Raw genomic sequence first — 22,932 nt, 5'->3', positions numbered from 1 at the left:
GCAACGACATCATATCTAAAATAATATATTATAAAATTATATTTAATCATAATCATATAACTTAAAATATTATATTTTGGATACAAAATTATTTTAAATATTTATACGAATCACTTTTTTACTTTAGATGTTTTATATACTCTTATATACTCTAATGGGGTAAATATAAAAACATTAATTTGAATTAATTATGCATTTATTACTAATTCTTTTTTATTTAATTTTATTTAAATATTTTAAAAATTCGTTACATTTATCTGTTACATATATTTGCATGTGAAAAATACATAAAAATGCATATAAAATAAAAATTAAAAAGGTAACAGAATGACGTCAAATAACATTTTAATAACGTTTTAATGATATCATAGTAAGTCATTAAGACGTCTTTAGACGTTATTTTGCTACCTGGATATTAATATATCATTAAATATATTGCGTAACGATAATATAAAATATTATCTATATCCTTCAATAGAAAAAATAGCAATGCTTACCTTTAGCTTAGAATCGACTCATATTATTTGTATGTTATTACATAATATTACATAATTTTTATAGATAAATTAAAAGGTATTATTGCAATGTTCCTAAAATATAAATATTGTATTTCTAATATCTACCAAATATTTTGTTAATTTATATTTCCGCGATGTTCTATAATGTTTCATTGGAATTTGCAATATTGCAACATTGCCGCAAAGTAATTGGAATATTCTGTGCTATATGTATATTAATATTATGTGCTTATTTTCTTGGATATTAAAAGGTCTACAAAATTTAAAAAATAAAATATTTATAATAAAGTTATAAGTAGAAATTAGTTTTTAAATGAAACACACACACACGAAGATATTAAAATTATATTTTTTCGTAATATAGGTGATATTTCGAGCACTCCTGGAATATTAGCTATAAAATATTACCTACCATTGTTATTAAGTTTTATCGTTATAGTTATTGTATTCTGCGCCTGCCACTTTTATAGATGTAAGTATATTTGATATACGCGCATATTGACTTGAATTGTAGATTATACATATATATCAGTTGTAATATCTAAAAATTTATTGAAAATAATTAATTTACTTATATAAAGTTAAATTAATAAATACTATTTAAAAGCGATAAATTTTTTAATAGATATTACATAACTAAATTAAAATTTTATTACAGTATATCGACAACGCAGAAATAATACTGGACAAAATTTGCCTTCAATAATGACGGACACGGAATTAATTGTTATGCCTGGAGCGGCACAGGATGTGGGGCGCCGCCGGGAGTAATAAAGAAAGGGCTACGGGATCGTCGAATATTTCCCTTTTTACTAACAAAATTGATTTATTTTCCTTTTTTGTAATATTTTTAAATACATTCACTGTTTAGCTACTCATACAGCTACTTATACAAATCTCGGGTTTCTTTTCTCAGCCTCTTCCTTAGTTCCGTTAGACTTTAAGTACTAAATTTTAAGTACTCCGCTAGACTTTAAGTACTAAATCCTTTTTTTAATAATCGGAGCGTTAAATAGCGACTAGCCCTTCTATGCACTCGTAATTGATTAATTTTTCATTAACTACTGTCCGCCGCGTGCTGCGTTTTTTATTCACTCGTTTTTGGCGAAATTTGGGAGGGGATCGCCTAGCAACATGACCATATAAGGTCATAATGAACTTTTGTGGCGGTCAAATCTTATTGTTAGTGCAAGCAAAGGCGTTTCAAAAGTCGAAACCCTTTGTTTGCACTTTCGCGTTTCCAGCCAATTCGCGCATGGTTCGCTGAGGTGGCGGTTCGCGAACGTTCTATCGCGTTTTAAATTTATATTAACAGTAAAATAAAGTTATAGTTCTTCAGACTATAACATAGTTATTGTACATGAAGTACCTTGCTGAAACACTCAATTCAATATGATTTACAGTCCTATGTTACATTATAATCCGGATAAATATGCAATCACCGAAATCAAACGTAAACAAATTACACTAACAAAATCTCTTGTTAGCGGCGCATTTGGAAAAATTAATTTTTTCACGATATTAATTTCTAGATCAACAACACAGATATACGTTTCCTAATAAAGACATAAATTACATGAATTTTTATTATGGATTATAATATAAAATTTAGATGAGACAACATACATACACTTTATTATGTATTTGTCGTTGAATTATTTAATATAAAGTAAAATATAGCGTTACTTGACATTAAACTATACATTTTTTAATGAAATACGTATGTAAATTTGTGTAAAATATTTTGCAGGTGTTTCAAGGAAATGTGAAGAACTTAGAAAGATCGGGCACAGAGATATCCGTTGCAATAAAAGTGCTTCGAAATGATGCTTCTTCCCATGAGAAAAAGAAATTTTTAGAAGAAGCCAGACTTATAACTCACTTTCGACATAAACATGTATTAAGATTGTTAGCCATTTGTTTAGATGGAGATTCGTCGTTACTAGTGTTGGAATTAATGGAAACTGGTGATATGTTAAAATATTTAAGAGATTGTCGAAATTTGCAAACGTCAGATTCGCATGCTCTGCGTTTGCAGGATTTGCTCGCCATGTGCGAAGATGTTGCGCGAGGCTGTTGCTACTTAGAAGAATTGCGTTTCATACATAGAGATCTAGCGTGTTGTAATTGCTTAGCAGAGAGAAGAATGAGAGGTGTCATGGCCCGCTTTTAAGTGATCCCTGAAAGCGATACGCCCTCTGTGGACCTTAAAAACGTGCACCTAAACTACGAAGCCAAGGTGCACGAATGTTCTCAGAGGGTAACATATAAGGTGCACAATTTTTGGTTCTATTCCGTGCTATGTGCACAAAATGTCGGTAGCACCAGTGCTGTATAGCAATGTGCTTACGTATATCAAATAAATTTTAATATAAATGAGAAATGACGAATTTGCGATCCTCTCACACTCTCTCTCTCTTTCTATATATATATATATATATATATATATATATATATATATATATATATATATATACAGGGTGAGCCATTTTAATTAACGCACGCATTTATTTCGGAAACAAAGCATTTTAGAGAAAAATGTTTCAGACAAAAGTTATTTGGTTTCGAGGGGGCCATAAGATGGTATCATTGGTTTGACCTTGAAGAGTTATTTGAAGGTCACATGAAGGTCACCTTCAATTTCTTAAATGGAACCTACTATTTGTCATTGCATATTCTTGTAGCTTATCTCGATAGCTTTCCAAAACACTATAATTAAGTACCTTTTCGTTAAGTACTTTTTGAGTTATGAGGCTTGAAAGAAAAAACATAGTTGTTTTTAAGAAAAAATATGTAATTTGCAATTAACAATTCCATATTTTTTCTTCAAAACAACTATGTTTTCTTTACACCAATTGATTCCTCTCATTATTTTGTACGTAAAAGTATTAAGGTAAGATAATCGAAAAATGAATATTTTATTAGATATTTTACGGTTTATGTAGAATTAAGAAATTATTTCAAGCTTCATAACTCAAAAAATACTTAACGAAAAGGTACTTAATTATAGTGTTTTGGAAAGCTCTCGATGTCAGCTACGAGAATGTGCAAAAATATATAGGGTATTCCATTTAAGAAATTGAAGGTGACCTTTATGTGACCTTCAAATGACTGTTCAAGGTCAAATCATTGTCACCATCTTATGGCCCCCTCGAAACCAAACAACTTTTGTCTGAAATATTTTTCTCTCCCGGGCTTGGTTTTCGAGATATTCGACTGGTCGGATTAAAATGAAACACCCTGTATACAGGGTGTCAGTGAAATTTTAGCCCATACGAAGTAAGGAGGTAGATTGGCTCAAATTAAGAAGGAAGGACTTGTACTGTTTTGTGATATTCGTAATAATTAACGAAAAATTAAATAAAGAATATCGGCCAATCTGCGTGAGTAGAAGCGCGCGGCGACGAGAGTCGTCCCACTGTAATCTTATACTAGGCGCGCGGCGAAGCGATGGGCGGATCGCTCTCCGAGACATGATGATGGCGTGCGATATATTGCAATACCGCGCCGAAAAATGACCCGTCCTATTAGTGGCGAGAAAATTATGCGCTATCATTTCCACACCACCTTGCGGTAGATAGCATGGTGCGCTTTTTTTATGGTGGTTTCCCCCATAGGCCTATTCCACTCTCAATTTAAATATTTGTGAAAATTGTTCAAAATTTTACTGTACGCTGAATGTATCGTAAATATAAAAAATTGATGATAGTACCTTCGCAAAAATTGATCCGTGGTTGAAAATCCCTCGATAAAATGTGTTGCACACGTTGGTAATGATACGGACGTAATCCATTACACGTAAAGCGTGATGTACGGCGTATCGCGAAAAATCAAATTCGTGTGCCACATGACGCACGCTAGTTCCAGGATTTTCATAAAATGCTTCCAGAATCCTTTCTTCATTTCGTACACGAAGACGCACTGCTGGACCGGTTATCCCGATATTATGCACGATACCCAATTTCACATAATTATTGCACAACTCGTAAAACTGTACGTTCACTTGGCTCTCGTGCACGCCCGGAAAATCATTCCACGTAAATTACGGCCGCGCGATAAGTATTTTCTCCCGCTAGCCCGTATATTCCTGCAGAATACACTTCATTGTCACTATTAATTTACTACGCGAACATAAGATTTTTACTAAAACCGTCTGAGCTCTCGCAGGCTGTTGCCAGAGTGCATACGCCAGCAGCACGCAACTACAGCTGAGCGGACATGCGAGTGTAAGCGTACGTGTGAGCTCGGCGCCTGCGCATTATGATTACACTCCATCTCCATGTCCGCTCAGCTGTAGTTGCATGCTGCTGGCGTATGCACTCTGGCAACAGCCTGCGAGAGCTGAGACAGTTTTAGTAAAAATCATGTGTTCGCGTAGTAAATTAACAGTGAAAATGAAGTGTACTCTGCAGGAATATACGGATATGATTGTGGCATACGGGTTAGCGGGAGAAAATACTTATCGCGCGGCCGCAATTTACGTGGAATGATTTCCCGGGCGTGCACGAAAATTAAGTGGACGTACAATATTACTTGTTGTGCAATAATTATGTGAAACTGGGTGTCGTGCATAATATCGGGATAACCGGTCCAGCAGTCTTCGTGTACGAGATGAAGAAAGGATTCTTGAAGCATTTTATGAAAATCCTGGAACTAGCGTGCGTCATGTGGCACACGAATTTGATTTTTCGCGATACGCAGTACATCACGCTTTACGTGTAATGGATTACGTCCGTATCATTACCAACGTGTGCAACACATTTTATCGAGGGATTTTCAACCACGGATCAATTTTTGTGAAGGTACTGTCATCATCAATTTTTTATATTTACAATACATTCAGCGTACAGTAAAATTTTGAACAATTTTCACAAATATTTAAATTGAGAGTGGAATAGGCCTATGGGGGAAACCACTATAAAAAAAGCGCACCATGCTATCTACCGCAAGGTGTTGTGGAAATGATAGCGCATCATTTTCTCGCCACTAAAAGGACGGGTCATTTTTCGGCGCGGTATTGCGATATATCGCACGCCATCATCATGTCTCGGAGAGCGATCCGTCCATCGCTTCGCCGCGCGCCTAGTATAAGATTACAGTGGGATGACTCTCGTCGCCGCGCGCTTCTACTCACGCAGATTGGCCGATATTGTTTATTTAATTTTTCGTTAATTATTGCGAATATCACAAAACAGTACAAGTCCTTCCTTCTTAATTTGAGCCAATCTATCTCCTTACTTCGTATGGGCTAAAATTTCCATGACTCCCTGTATATATATACACATATATATACAGGGTGAGCCATTTTAATTAACGCACGCAATTATTTCGGAAACAAAGCATTTTAGAGAAAAATGTTTCAGACAAAAGTTGTTTGGTTTCGAGGGGGCCATAAAATGGTATCATTGGTTTGACCTTGAAGAGTTATTTGAAGGTCACATGAAGGTCACCTTCAATTTCTTAAATGGAACCTACTATTTGTCATTGCATATTCTTGTAGCTTATCTCGATAGCTTTCCAAAACACTATAATTAAGTACCATTTCGTTAAGTACTTTTTGAGTTATGAGGCTTGAAATAATTTCTTTATTTTACATAAACCGTAAAATATCTTGTAAAATATTCATTTTTCGATTATCTTACCTTAATACTTTTACGTACAAAATAATGAGAGGAATCAACTGGTGTAAAAAAAACACATAGTTGTTTTGAAGAAAAAATATGTAATTTGCAATTAACAATTCCATATTTTTTCTTAAAAACAACTATGTGTTTTCTTTACACCAGTTGATTCCTCTCATTATTTTGTACGTAAAAGTATTAAGGTAAGATAATCGAAAAATGAATATTTTACAAGATATTTTACGGTTTATGTAAAATTAAGAAATTATTTCAAGCCTCATAACTCAAAAAGTACTTAACGAAAAGGTACTTAATTATAGTGTTTTGGAAAGCTCTCGAGATAAGCTACAAGAATATGCAATGAAAAATAGTAGATTCTATTTAAGAAATTGAAGGTGACCTTCATGTGACCTTCAAATAACTCTTCAAGGTCAAACCAATGATACCATCTTATGGCCCCCTCGAAACCATAAAACTTTTGTCTTAAACATTTTTCTCTAAAATGCTTTGTTTCCGAAATAATTGCGTGCGTTAATTAAAATGGCTCACCCTGTATATATATATATATATATATATATATATATATATATATATATATATATTAGGGACTTGAATAAGTTCCCGCTGCTTTTTCGTGAAAATGAATGCTTTATTTTAAAAAATTAGTAAAGAACATGTCATTGAAAGTATTGTCCATCGCTAGCCACTACTTTCTCCCATCTTTCTGGCAGCATACGAATACCATGTCGAAAGAACGACTCATCTTTTGAGCTTATCCACGAATCGACCCATTTTTTGGCATCTTCATAAGAATGGAAGTGCTGCTCAGCCAGGCCATGAGTCATCGATCGGAACAAGTGGTAATCGGAAGGAGCAATGTCCGGTGAATATGGCGGGTGGGGTAGGACTTCCCATTTGAGCGTTTCCAAGTAGGTTTTGACCGGTTTTGCAACATGTGGCCGAGCGTTGTCATGCTGCAAAATTACTTTGTCGTGTCTTTCCTCGTATTGAGGCCGTTTTTCCTTCAACGCTCGGCTCAATCGCATCAATTGTAGTCGATAGCGATCTCCCGTGATGGTTTCGTTAGGTTTGAGGAGCTCATAATATACTACACCCAGCTGATCCCACCAAATACTGAGCATGAGCTTGGAACCATGGATATTCGGCTTTGCCGTCGATGTTGATGCATGGCCGGGCTTACCCCACGATTTTCTACGCTTCGGGTTATCGTAGTGTATCCACTTTTCATCGCCAGTCACGATACGATGCAAAAAACCTTTCCTTTTCTGCCGTTGGAGCAGCTGTTCACATGTGAAAAAACGCCGTTCGACGTCTCTCGGCTTCAATTCGTACGGCACCCAATTTCCTTGCTTTTGAATCATTCCTAATGCTTTTAAACGTTTGGCAACTGTTGTGTGATCAACTCCTAATGATTCTGCAAGATTATTTTGCGTCTGACTTGGATCTTCATCGAGTAATGCTTCCAATTCTTCGTCTTCAAACTTTTTCGGTGCGCCAGAGCGTTCTTTATCTTCAACATCAAAATCATTATTTTTAAAGCGTCTAAACCAATCTCTGCATGTTGTTTCCGACAGAGCATGGTCGCCGTAAGTCTCCGCAAGAATTCTATGTGCTTCAGATGCAGATTTTTTTTGAAAAAAGTAATGCAGTAAAATTCCCCGCAAATACTATTTTTTTGGCACGAAATTCGACATGTTTAACGCTATGAAAAAATATGTTATTTACACTTTGGCGGAATAACATATACTGTCATTTCGAGCCTAATGGTGGAGCTTCACGATGAAGTTGGCTGTAGTATTACCTGATGCAAAAAGGCTAAGATAACACCATCTGTCGGGAAACAGCGAGAACTTATTCAAGTCCCTAATATAATACAAATTAACGTCAGTATCATGTTGTTTACAGTCGTAAAAATGGATGTGATATTTTTTAATAATCAAGATTTTATGGAAGGTAAGATTACAAAATTTCTTTTACTTTCAATGATAAATCTAACACATTAAGATTAAACTCGAAAATAACAGAATCAATTATCTGGAAATATTTTCCTACATTAAGATTTATTGGGTTGTTTGGAAAATAAGATAACATTAATACTATATGAACATTATATCGACTAAATAACATCGACTGAACTTAGTGAGGCATCTTCTATGTTCTTTCTTAATGCTATAATATTTTTCAGACAAAATTTGAAATTTGGTCTGGCATTTCCTGCACTCCAGCAACGCAGCATCAACTGGTCGAACAACGTTGACGGACAGTTAAGAGTCATCGGCAACCTGCCTCCAGCACGTACATAATTTATCACTTCTTCATTAGTCTTGGCAGTGTAAGGTTGTTTACCCAATGATGTAATTTCCCACATTAATACCCCAAATGACCAAACATCGCTTAGAGAAGTAAATATTCCGATCACCAAAGATTCCAGTGCCATCCAACGAACAGGAAACTGACCTCCTTTCTGAAACATGATTTAAACTAAAACCTAATTTTCCGATTCAAATTGTTCATTTTTAGAATATATACAAAATGAAAAATGTTCATTTATCTCTTGCTTTATATAAATGAAAATAATTTATTTATATTTAATATTATTCAAAAAGAAAATGTACAATATTATTATGATAAAAAATGAAAAGCATTTTCAAAAGAACTCGCTTTTTTAATAATTAATTTTTTAAATAATTATATTTACCTTGCGATAATAATCATCCTTGTAGATATCTTTAGCTAGACCAAAATCTCCAATTTTGATGACATGGGCGTAAAGACACGTCCGACCTCCTCCCACATACATCCCTATCTTTCTCTGGAGGCCTGCCCCGGCCCTATCTTAGGGTCCATCCGCCACTGCTATTTGGTACAGTGGGGATTTTAGTATATACTAGAGGGATCTTGGGGGATGTGGTCACTCTACGGCGTTGTGCTCGTCGGTGCCGTTTCATACGGAAGGCCAGTCGGAAGCCAGCATGTACGCGAATACCTCCATCGGCACTTATTTGGTCAGCGAACGACCTTTCAGGAATCCTCCGTGGCAATCGGCATTGCATCCATCGAGTGAGATACCAACATCGCTCTGGAGTCGCATATCTGTGTTAAAAAGCAGCATTAGATGTGAGGTCTGGATAGCTCAGTGGTCTAGAGCAGTTGCCCGGAAAGCGAAAGACTCGGGTTCGATTCCCGATCCAGCCACTTGCGCCTCACATATTTTTCTAGTCTGCGAATATTGTTTTCTAGCAATTATTCGTTAGGCTGAAAAATGTGTGAATGCTCTCTCCACAGGATATGCGTCAATGCCGTTGCCACGGATGGATTCTGTCGCTCGTTGATCAAATGGGCGTAAAGACACGTCCGACCTCCTCCCACATACATCCCTATCTTTCTCTGGAAATGGTCCTCGCGATTTCTCGAAGATACCAGAGAGAAGAATGAGAGGTGTCATGGCCCGCTTTTAGATGATCCGTGAAAGCGATACGCCCTCTGTGGACCTTAAAAACGTGCACCTAAACTACGAAGCCAAGGTGCACGAATGTTCTCAAAGGGTAACATATAAGATGCACAATTTCTGGTTCTGTTCCGTGCTATGTGCACAAAATGGCGGTAGCACCAGTGCTGTATAGCAAGACGCTTATGTATATTAAATAAATTTTTAATGAGTTTTGTATGACCTCTCTCTCTCATATATGTATATATAATATTTTTTAATTAAGTACTTTTCGAGTTATGAGACTTGAAATAATTTTTTATTTTTATTTTGACTATAAAATATTCATTTCTTAATTTTATTTTAACTATAAAATATTCATTTTTCGATGATCTTACCTCAATACTTTTATGGATATAACAATGAGAAGAATCAATTAGTATAATAAGAACACAATTGTTTTTAAGGAAAAAAGTATGTAATTTGCAACGGGCAGCTATAACTATTTTATTCGAGATATAAACTACTCGGGCACTCCAAGATTTTATATCTTATTTCGATCTAAAGACCATTTATGCCGATTTGCGTAAAACTTTTTTTTAAAATTATTCTAATTTCTAATTTTTTGAATCGCAGAATATATTAAATGACGAAAAAGTTAATATAATAAATAATAATATTATTTTAAAAAATGCGCAATGATTTAATAATGAATGAAATATAACATTATAAAATAAGTTCTGAAAAAATTTTGATAAATACATTGTAATTATATGAATTTAAATTTTATTAGAAAGGCATATTAAAACATGAAAAAATAATATTGATAAATTAATAGATAATAATTGAAATTTTTTACAATCTCTCCATAATATAAAATTTTGTTAGATGAAAACTTTTCCTAAAGTTTCTATTTTTAGTTTGAATAATATTATAAGAAAACATAATTAAATTTTCTTAGCTATATAGTTTTTATTTTTTTGAAATATCTCACATCATCTAAAAAAATTTTTATTGGTCAAATTTATGTACCGTAATATTTTTAACTTTTTCATCTGGAAGTGGAAAGATGCTTGACATATGTTCAAAAGCTTTAATCATGGATACCATGCTATATAATTTATCTTTCGTACAACATAATTCGTTAAATTCTAAAATGTGGAAGAATCGAGTGAAAGTGCTATCAAAAATTGAAATACATTGATGATTTTGGCACGATTGAGAACATGTACTTTCGTATATTCTCTAGAGTTCAAATATTTTGCAATTCTTTCATCAGTTTTCGGGATCATAATTAACACGATAGTATCCTGTAGTATAATTTTTTTATAGATATTATTAAATAAATCCTTATCTATAATTGAAGATTTATTAAGGAGTATTTATGACTATCTACAGTCTTAATATTTAAATAATTAAAAGTATTAAGAAAAACATTGTAGTATCAATTATAACATTATTTTAAAATGATATTTGTATAACATTTCATAGAATTAAGTTATGTAAGGAGTTGAAACAAACTTAAATTTATTTAGCTTAAATTTTTTTAGCTTAAATAATATTTAAATTATATGTAGAATTTAGATTTATCTCATATTTAATAAATTGCACGATAATAAACTGCAGAATACTTTATATAATAGTTTTGAAAATATTATATACTGTTACTACATATTTATTATGCGTACTTATTAAAAAAGAATGTGTATAAAATTTTGCAAAAACTTTAATTACGTAGAATGAAACTAGAAATACAGGGTGTCCCGAAACTAACGCTTGATATTTTAAAGGCAGATTCTCTGGCCAATTTAAAAACGATTTTTCCTCAGCGAAAATGTCGAGGGAGATCATTATTTTTTGCATATTCCCAATTTTTGTCATCATGTATCTTTCTAACTAAGCCTTAAATTAAAATTCTATTAAAGTAAACTCTATCTAAAATTAACTAAAGAATGTGACTTTATTAATATTTTATTCCCATAAGCCTTAGTTTGCGAAAAACCCTTTATTTTCAATCGTTTATAACTCAAAAACTTTTAGTGCCGCGACATTTTCGCTGAGGAAAAATCGTTTTTAAATTAGCCAGAGAATCTGCCTTTAAAATATCAAGCGTTAGTTTCGGGACACCCTGTATAATAAAATTATTTATTATTATTTACTAACTTGTTGTAAGTTGGACATTACTCAACGGAATTGTTCATGTATTTTATCTCGCGGGTGTTACAAGAGTGCGGGGATCATCGGTCGAGACAGAGCAAGGCTGAATCTAACGTTATTTTTATGCTCGATCGGTAGTTATACAAGATGTCCGAAAACATTTCGCAGTTCCGAAGTGTGAAGATAGATTGGCTCTAATTAAGAAGGAAAATCTTCTATTGTTTTGCGATATTCGCAATAATTAACGAATAATTAATAAAAGAAGATCGGCCAATGCGCGTAGCTAGAAGTGCAGCGGCGAAGGTGGTCTCATTGTAACATAATGGCGGCGCACGACGAAGTGGTGATTGGAAAGGGGAGGAGCTTTCGTCGCGCGCCTACACACTCATCGCTCCTTCCACCTTCACATTTCGGAACTGCGAAAAGTTTTCAGACACCCTGTATATTGTATTCCATAACATATAATAAAAACAGAATCTATAATAAAAATGCTATACTACAATCCTCCACTGGCGAACTCCGACGATTTGAGAATCCTCAAATTTCTCACGGCGGTACCTCACATGTCATGTCTCACGTAGCACAACAACGTTCTTTCAACGTTCTTATCCTTCCTTAAATCTGAACGTAACATCAGTAAAGTTTTCCTGAGACTAATGTAAGACAATTATTTTAAATTTACAACACTCCCTCCTTGGTTGATCATTTTCATTTCTCTTTTTCAAGACTTTTCGATTTTTAATTGGCGATTTTCTTGGTCTTGTTATAATTTTTTAAAAATTGTACATTTAGTAACGTCTTAAAACTTTTTAGTTATAGGACTTTTTAAAGTTGCATCACAAAGGCAGCTAACAATTTCCACTTGTACAAAAATTTTTTTTTAATTCTTACGTGTACAAAACACATCAAAATTTATTATATAAAACATTTCAATGTGAAGATAGAGCCATTTCCTCTCTTCCAGTCACTCCTTTTTATTTTAAATATGTCGACAATATCATATTGGCGACTCCTTCTTTACATTTCTTTTCCATTTTGAAAGTTCTTAATTCTGTTCATAAAAGATTACAATTTACGATAGAATTGTCAGACAATAATACTATTAATTTTTTGGAGACATCACTTATTGTGAATGAAAATCGTTTAGAATTTGATTGGTTTCGTAAACCTACTTTCTCGGGAAGATTTCTTAATTTCTTTTCCTACCATCCCATTGCCCATAAGATTGGCATTGTCATGGGTCTTGTGGATAAAGTCTTCCATCTTTCCCATCCGAAATTTCACGAAAAAAACCTTTCTTATATCATTAACATCCTTCTTGAAAATTTTTATCCTATTCCTTTCATACATAGAATTATTCTCCGCTTAAATTTCTTATTTCTAATAACAATCGCTGCTCACCTTCCACTTCCCCTCCATCCCATAATTCACGTTTATTTGTCATTCCGTTCATTGAAGGCATTCCTAGAAGGTCCTATACGGCTTTACATAACAGCGGTCTTAGATTAACATTTACAATTAATAACAAATTAAATGGGCTTATTAAGGGGGGAAGACCCTCCAGACAACAGGTTTTTCAATAATTTTTTACAAAAAACTGAGAGTATTTATTACATTGAATGAAATTACATATTGACATTGATGTTCAAATGTATACACACAAATTTTTTTATAAGAAAAAAAAATAAAATGGCGGCGCTACAGCTGTTCAAACTTGGCTCCTTCAATTTGCGCTGTGGAATGCCCAGCCCCTTGTAGTCAACTGAAATCAACTAATCAAAAGTTTTTCATTAAAATAAGTTATTTCGCTTTGTATGTACCTATTTTTAACGAAAAAAAAAAAAATGAAAATTTGAACACAAAAAGAAAAAAATTACACTTTTCTTTTTATAAACAAATTGTTAAAAACAATATTTTTAGTAATAATTATTACTAAAAATATTGTTTTTAACAATTTGTTTATAAAAAAAAAGTGTAATTTTTCATTTTTTTTTTCGTTAAAAATAGGTACATACAAAGCGAAATAACTTATTTTAATGAAAAACTTTTGATTGGTTGATTTCAGTTGACTACAAGGGGCTGGGCATTCCACAGCGCAAATTGAAGGAGCCAAGTTTGAGCAGCTGTAGCGCCGCCATTTTGTTTTTTTTTCTTATAAAAAAATTTGTGTGTATACATTTGAACATCAATGTCAATATGTAATTTCATTCAATGTAATAAATACTCTCAGTTTTTTGTAAAAAATTATTGAAAAACCTGTTGTCTGGAGGGTCTTCCCCCCTTAAATTACACAAAGATCCACTGCCTAAATTTAATCAATCGAATGTTATTTATAAGATTGCTTGTAATGATTGTAATGCTTCGTATGTAGGGCAGACAGATAGGCGTTTAATTACCAGATTAAAAGAACACCGTGTGAATATTAACAAATCGTTAGAGAACCTTACAGTAGTGTCAATAGATTGGGACATAATTTCAATTGGGAAGATATGACAATACTAGACCAAGAACCTTCTTATAAAAAAAGGCTTGTGTCTGAAATGTTGCATATTTACCAACAAAAAAATGGTTTAAACATCCAAAGCGATACTTCCTTGCTAGATGATTTCTATTTCCCTATTATTAATAAATGTCTTCCTGGTTCAAAACCTCCCGCTCCTATGCCATCTTCTTCCTAATTTTACGTCATTTTTCCTTTTTTCCCTCTCTTTGTTCTTTTTCGGTTTCATTCCTTACTCCTTTCCTTTGCTTCCTTCTTCTCTTACATCCAGTCTTGTCTCGACCTCCTTTGTTATCACATCCTTTTATCATTTTCGTCTTGGCTTTTTCGACCTGATTCTTGCTTATAGGCCTGTACGTATTTTTACTGCGATTTATATTTTTCTATCTGAATTTTCATCTATATGGATTGCTGTTTCAAAAAGATTTTTTAAATTGTCGACTTTTATTTCTGTGGACAACTTTGAATTTTTATTTTCGGACGGATTCATCGAGGGATTAAAACCAGACGCTTTCTCTCTCCGATTTCTTTAGCGTTTTAAAGTTTGATAGCGAGGTAAGCTGTGCTCTCTTTACAACATTTTATAGCCTTTAAATTTTGTAAATTTTATTAATTTTTTCTTATACAGGGTGACCCATTTTAACTTAGGCAGCCAAATAACTCGAAAAATAAGCAAGATAGAGAAAAATGTTTTAGACAAAAGTTGTATGGTTTCGAGGGGGCCATAAGATGGTATCATTGGTTTGACCTTGAAGAGTCATTTGAAGGTCACCTGAAGGTCACTTCAATTTTTTAAATGGAATATCCTATATATTTTTGTACATTCTTGTAGCTTATTTCGAGAGCTTTCCAAAACACTATAATTAAGTACCTTTCCGTTAAGTACTTTTTGAGTTATGATGCTTGAAATAATTTCTTAATTTTACATAAACCGTAAAATATCTTGTAAAATATTCATTTTTCGATTATCTTACCTTAATACTTTTATGTACAAAATAATGAGAGGAATCAATTGGTGTAAAGAAAACACATAGTTGTTTTTAAGAAAAAATATGGAATTGTTAATTGCAAATTACATATTTTTTCTTCGAAACAACTATGTGTTTTCTTTACACCAATTGATTCCTCTCATTATTTTGTACATAAAACTATTAAGGTAAGGTAATCGAAAAATGAATATTTTACAAGATATTTTACGGTTTATGTAAAATTAAGAAATTACTTCAAGCCTCATAACTCAAAAAGTACTTAACAAAAATGTACTTAATTATAGTGTTTTGGAAAGCTCTCGAGATGAGCTACAAGAATGTACAAAAATATATAGGATGTTCCATTTAAAAAAATTGAAGTGACCTTCACGTGACCTTCAAATGACTCTTCAAGGTCAAACCAATGATACCATCTTATGGCCCCCTCGAAACCATACAACTTTTGTCTAAAACATTTTTCTCTATCTTGCTTATTTTTCGAGTTATTTGGCTGCCTAAGTTAAAATGGGTCACCCTGTATATGCGTTTTTGACCGAGTTTAATATCGACCATTGTTCTTGCGTTTTTTAAACAATTTGTAACCGTTCTTAAGGTCCCTCTGACCTTCTTTAGCCTACAGCGTTTATCTTTGTAATTTTTTTTTTCGACATTGAAAAGGAAAATTTTCTGTAGAAAATCGAAACGTGCGTTTGTCCATTAGCTTTTTACTATTTGAAAAATTTTTTGATAGACATTTTTTCTTTATTGAATTTGCTCATTAACATTCGAGGTCTGTTTTTGAATTATTTATTTAATTTGTCATTATGTACCGTCACCCTACGCCGCGGTCCTAAGCGACTTTGTCTTATATCAATTTGAGTTATTTTTAATGTTTTTTTTATTTTATTTTTTTTTTCATTTGAATTTTATAATACACACATTATAAAATAACAATCAGTACGTGGAACATGATATTATGTTTGCTCAAATCATATTATATACTAGGAAGGAGAAATTCTGCTTCTTATTCGCTGGCTGGAACCTTTGTATTCGAAATATTTATTTCTAAGTGTATTGTTTGATGATTTGTATTAAATGAAAAATTAACATCGTTAGGTGATTCTACATTACCAAAACTTATCTCGGTATGATAAATTATGTATGCGCGAAGAAGATTGCCAATACTATTTAACATTTTAACTATGGATATATATTCGTAAAATAAATAAATTAAATGAATTATTAATGAATAAAATAAATAACTGTCGACTCGAGATAACACAACGCAAGAAAAAACTAACGGGACTAATGGAATTGTCAATAAGCAATCCCCGCACCACGGCATATCTTAAAGTTGTTTATTGACGATAGCCATGTTTTATAAAACGTCGTCAGCCATTGACAACAGCCGTAGTTAAAAGGTTAACTGTCCATTTGATATTAATACTGTGAGAAAAATAAATTACGAAAGGCAGCTAATAAAACGTGGTAACACATAAGTATTTATACTCATGAGTATTTATACGAATGATCAGATTGATCATTCGAAGTCAGTTACTATTGTGACCGCTAGCCAAAAAACCGCGTTACCGCGTTACGCAACGCTTGATTTAAACTGCATTGTATAAATACACAAAGTAATTGTGTACGAATAGTGGATTTTAGAAAGCATACGTAATACATATGAACGAATTGTCACAATTACATTTTTAATAAAACCAAAGATATAGCAAATGTCTGAGTGAATTCGATTACACTGCGAGCTTGAATGTGGATGCAAATGTTACAATATCGGTAATTCTATAATTTCTTTGATCGTTTGTAATTTGATTGCGATTATCTTTTTAACGATTGCTTTTCTATTATAATATTAAAAAAAATTAAAAAGGAAAGCTGATAATAATTATATTTCTGTGTTCGCGATACAATCAAATGAATATGTATCATTTCGCACTGTCATCTGTTCTCCTAAAAAAAAAAAAATAGAAACTATTTACTTATTAAGAGTGACCAAATAATTTAATCCTAAGATATATATTGTGATCGACTTCTCATAAAGAGAAATTTGAAAACATATTAGAAAATAATAACTTGCGATTCGTTAAAAGTTGAGTTTTAAGGAATTTATCGAATGAATATATATATGAATTAATATCAACTCGATAGCACATCAAAAATAATTAATAGAGCGAGAAAAACAGCTAACTGAGGATCAAACGGAAATTGATTTAGTGTAAACATTTACGGAAAAAGCAAATTATGTTTGGAACGATATTATACGTTTTATTGAAAAGTTTAGTCTTGACAAAGGCAACTATCACGTTTATGCCGAAGGATAATACTACTCCAAACAGCCTTCAGGAAGATTGCGTTTCCATGTGTCCGCATTTAAATTTCACGCAGGTAAGAGATATTTTTCCCTTGATTAAGAAAAAATGGAATGTTATTGCAGCTGATGGTGTAACTAAAAATGTATAAGAATAAATTATACATATTTTATTCTTATATGTATATACACTAATTATACATATATAATTCATATATGTAACAATAAAATAAAACTTCAACATAACAGTAAAGAATACGTACGATGTAGCATAAAAAAGGATGTATAAAGCTTGAAAATTTTGTTTACAGATGGATATTATGTAGTATAAAATTAAGTTTAATTAAAACGGTATATTAAAACTTGATTGTATTATTTTTGTCTCTCTCTCTCTCTCTCTCTCTCTCTCTCTCTCTCTCTCTCTATATATATATATATATATATATATATATATATATATATATATATATATATATATACAGGATGACCCATTTTAACTTAGGCAGCCAAATAACTCGAAAAATAAGCAAGATAGAGAAAAATGTTTTAGACAAAAGTTGTATGGTTTCGAGGGGGCCATAAGATGGTATCATTGGTTTGACCTTGAAGAGTCATTTGAAGGTCACGTGAAGGTCACTTCAATTTTTTTAAATGGAACATCCTATATATTTTTGTACATTCTTGTAGCTCATCTCGAGAGCTTTCCAAAACACTATAATTAAGTACATTTTCGTTAAGTACTTTTTGAGTTATGAGGCTTGAAATAATTTCTTAATTTTACATAAACCGTAAAATATCTTGTAAAATATTCATTTTTCGATTACCTTACCTTAATAGTTTTATGTACAAAATAATGAGAGGAATCAATTGGTGTAAAGAAAACACATAGTTGTTTCGAAGAAAAAATATGTAATTTGCAATTAACAATTCCATATTTTTTCTTAAAAACAACTATGTGTTTTCTTTACACCAATTGATTCCTCTCATTATTTTGTACATAAAAGTATTGAGGTAAGATAATCGAAAAATGAATATTTTACAAGATATTTTACGGTTTATGTAAAATTAAGAAATTATTTCAAGCATCATAACTCAAAAAGTACTTAACGGAAAGGTACTTAATTATAGTGTTTTGGAAAGCTCTCGAAATAAGCTACAAGAATGTACAAAAATATATAGGGTATTTCATTTAAAAAAATTGAAGTGACCTTCACGTGACCTTCAAATGACTCTTCAAGGTCAAACCAATGATACCATCTTATGGCCCCCTCGAAACCATACAACTTTTGTCTAAAACATTTTTCTCTATCTTGCTTATTTTTCGAGTTATTTGGCTGCCTAAGTTAAAATGGGTCACCCTGTATATATATATATATATATATATATATATATATATATATATATATATATATATATATATATATATATATATATATATATATAGAGAGAGAGAGAGAGAGACATATATATATATATATATATATATATATATATATATATATATATATATATATATATATATATATATATACAGGGTGTTTCATTTTAATCCGACCAGTCGAATATCTCGAAAACCAAGCCCGGGAGAGAAAAATATTTCAGACAAAAGTTCTTTGGTTTCAAGGGGGCCATAAGATGGTGACAATGATTTGACCTTGAACAATCATTTGAAGGTCACATAAAGGTCACCTTAAATTTCTTAAATGGAATACCCTATATATTTTTGCACATTCTTGTAGCTGACATCGAGAGCTTTCCAAAACACTATAATTAAATAACTTTTCGTTAAGTACTTTTTGAGTTATGAGGCTTGAAATAATTTCTTAATTCTACATAAACCGTAAAATATCTAGTAAAATATTCATTTTTCGATTATCTTATCTTAATACTTTTACGTACAAAATAATGAGAGGACTCAATTGGTGTAAAGAAAACACATAGTTGTTTTGAAGAAAAAATATGTAATTTGCAATTAACAATTCCATATTTTTTCTTAAAAACAACTATGTGTTTTTTTTTACACCAATTGATTCCTCTCATTATTTTGTACATAAAAGTATTAAGGTAAGATAATCGAAAAGTGAATATTTTACAAGATATTTTACGGTTTATGTAAAATTAAGAAATTATTTCAACCCTCATAACTCAAAAAGTACTTAACGAAAAGGTACTTAATGATAGTGTTTTGGAAAGCTCTCGAGATAAGCTACAAGAGTGTGCAAAAATATATAGGGTGTTCCATTTAAAAAAATTTAAGTGACCTTCACGTGACCTTCAAATGACTCTTCAAGATCAAACCAATGATACCATCTTATGGCCCCCTCGAAACCAAATAACTTTTGTCTGAAATATTTTTCTCTCCCGGGCTTGGTTTTCGAGATATTCGACTGGTCGGATTAAAATGAAACACCCTGTATATATACTATTCCTATTTCTAAAAATAACATTTTTTTAAATTAATGAGGCTTTCTGTTTACTTTCTCCTACATTTATATACACATATGATGAACTTGAATAGATTTTTATTATTTTTCTTCAATTTCTAAAATATCTTTATTTATTTAGATATTCATAGTAACATTTATTCATACATAGTAAGATTTATATTAAATTTCATTTTGTTGAAATTAATTTACGAAATTGGCATTATTTCTTTGTGCTAAGAATAATTATATAACGAAACAGAGCTATTAAATATTGGGAAAAAGAGTCGAATATCCGTCTAATGAAACTTTAAATTAACTATAATGTTAATATTTTAATCGACAATATATGCAATAGCAATCGCAACACGCTAGAATTTATATTAATTTTTATTGTACATATATTCATTTATATATAATTATGTGCACATATCCTTATCGAGAAATTGTCGGTTTATACTATCATGTTATCCACGATTTATTTGTATTAAAAATATAACGACAGAAAAAATTTGATAAGATTATAGTTAAAAAAATTTATATAATTTCTATGACTAATATTTAATAACTGTAAAGAAACAATATTTTTAACTTTTTTATTCTTGAAGTACAAATTAAAACTTTAATAATATCCGAAAAATTTTTGGAAAGAAATTGGAGTTATGGTAAAATTGGAGAAGAGTTAAGTAACCTATCGTGAAAGAATCAAATCGTTAGGCAAAACTGTTTTAACAAGTGAAAAGAGTTAACACATTTACTTGTATTATTTGCTAAATGTAGCGATTATAAATCCTTATTGACTCTTATTAACCTATTGCATGACTTTCCTTTTGATATATGAATCATGTTCGACATGTTTATACAACATGTCTTAAAAAAGAATAAAAAATAGATTTTACACAAATAAAACTACATTGTATTTAACATATTGGTAAATGTTTACTTTACGTCACACAGCTCGAAAAATTTTTATTTTCACATATGTTGTAGAGGATACATTCCTAAGTAATACACCGTTTGAATTTTGTGGCGCTCTCTCTTCGTTCCTGAGATATGCAATTTTGAAGTTTCATACTTTCATGTCATCTTTTCGTTATATCCTATTTATGTGTTTCAGTCACCTACGCGTCGAGAAACAAATTCGTACAATGTAACGCGTCATATAATCTGTAATATACATATATTGTTAACATCGCGCTGGGGAAGGATCAAAAGATTATCTGAAACGTTCGCTTTTTGTTGTTGTAATATGAGTTTTCAATAAACTAATATTGAAAAAAGGAAGAAGTATTGTTACTTCTCTGCGCTCCAACTACCGCGCGTTGGCTCTTATGCCATTTTTTTTAATTTTTTAAACTTTTACATATACGAATCACTTTTTTTATTTTAAATGTTCTATATACTCCTTTATGGGGAGTATAAATATATGTATAATCATTAATTAAAATTAATTATACATTTATTATTAATTATAGTTTTATTTAAAAATTTTAAAAATCTGTTACATTCATCCATTACATATATTTGCATGTGAAAAATATGTACATAAAAATGCATATAAAAATAAAAGTTAAAAAAGTACAATTTTAGATAAAATATTATCTATTCTTAATATAATAAAAAAGTATATTAAAATTCATTCAATATAATATATTTGTACATGAGTGTATCCCAGGTAACAGAATAACGTCAAATAATAATATTTTAATGACATCATAGTACGTCATTAAGACGTCTTTAGGTATCATCTTGCTATCGGGATATTAATATATCATAAAATATATTGTATAACGATGATATAAAATGTTATCTATATCCTAATTAAAAAAATAGCAATACCTGCCTTTAGCTTAGAATTATATTAATCGACTCATATTATTTTTGTGTTATTAATTCATTTGACTTTATCCGCAAAAAGGTTAAAAATCATCGCATATACATATGTATATATATTAGGTGTATAACTAAGTTCCCGCCGTTTTTTTACTTGAAAAATGCATTTATTTCAATAAGAAAATGAATTAATATTGTAGAATACTGTTTTATTAAAATATATTCAATAAATAAAATCCGGTATAAAATATATATATAACAGGCTATACGAGACAAAACGAGCCCCGAAATTCATGGAACTCTCTCACGCTCAATATCTATCACACGTCCTTTCTGTCTTTTCGCTTTTACTTCTCGCACACCCGACACACTCTCTGACTCTGCTACCTCGAGAGCGTCTCTCCTCGTATCATCCCTACTCGCATGCATAACGCGTGTCCCGTTATTATTGGTCGATACCAACGATCGATGCCGCACGCGCGACAATCGACCGCTAAATCCAACATCCTACAATGTATTAATCAAAATATAATCCTTTGTTTTCTATGACTTTTTCCCATCTTTTTTACAAAAGTTGGATTCCGCGACGATAGAACGACTTGTTTTTTTAAACAATCTATTGATCGATGCATTTTTGGACTTCTTCGTAATTGGAGAAATGTGTATCGGCGAACACGTGTTGCATTGATAGGAAAAAGTGATAATCCGATGGGGCCAAGTCTGGAGAATAGGCGGGTGTGGGAGAACTTCGCATTAGAGCTCCAATAGTGTTTCTTTTACGATTCTTGCAACATGAGGTCACGCGTTGTCATGCAAAAGAATCACTTTACGTCGATTACTAGCCTTTTTCGCATCAATTCATCATTCAATCAGTATAATTGTTATTGGTAGCGGTCAGCCGTGACTGTTTCAGAAATCAATCGATGAGCTTCAGCTGTAGTTTTATTTAAATCAAAGCAGTGAAGAAGTATATATCGAAAAAACAACTTATCACGTTTCATTTTAAATCGATTCAAAAAATATCTCTTTCACAAAAAATGAATCTTTGCGCACTCAATTTTATTGACAAATGCCTAACTTCACTACATTTGCAGCTGGAGCCATTTAATTATGAGCGGCGGGAACTTAGTTATACACC

General features: G+C 31.7%; 2 protein-coding genes across 2 annotated transcripts in view; one reads left to right on the top strand and one right to left on the bottom strand.

Annotated features, from left to right (window-relative positions):
* Positions 1 to 22,932, top strand: part of LOC145959838 (proto-oncogene tyrosine-protein kinase ROS-like) — a 41,973-nt gene that overhangs the window by 16,609 nt on the left and 2,432 nt on the right. The window lies entirely within an intron of this gene.
* Positions 8,139 to 9,389, bottom strand: LOC145959839 (insulin-like growth factor 1 receptor). Its single transcript, XM_083079032.1, has 2 exons — positions 8,859 to 9,389; positions 8,139 to 8,624 (listed from the first exon to the last, which is right to left on the bottom strand). The coding sequence occupies exons 1-2, from the start codon at positions 8,958 to 8,960 to the stop codon at positions 8,277 to 8,279; spliced, it is 450 nt and encodes a 149-aa protein (XP_082935158.1). The 5' UTR covers positions 8,961 to 9,389; the 3' UTR covers positions 8,139 to 8,276.

The sequence above is a fragment of the Camponotus vicinus genome, unplaced genomic scaffold, assembly GCF_025532165.1.
Source record: "Camponotus vicinus isolate PSW18456_S1 unplaced genomic scaffold, iyCamVici1.0 SCAF_1, whole genome shotgun sequence".
NCBI lineage: Eukaryota > Metazoa > Arthropoda > Insecta > Hymenoptera > Formicidae > Camponotus > Camponotus vicinus.
The sequence above is the reverse complement of the archived record's forward strand: the minus strand, read 5'-3'. Positions and strand labels throughout refer to the sequence as shown.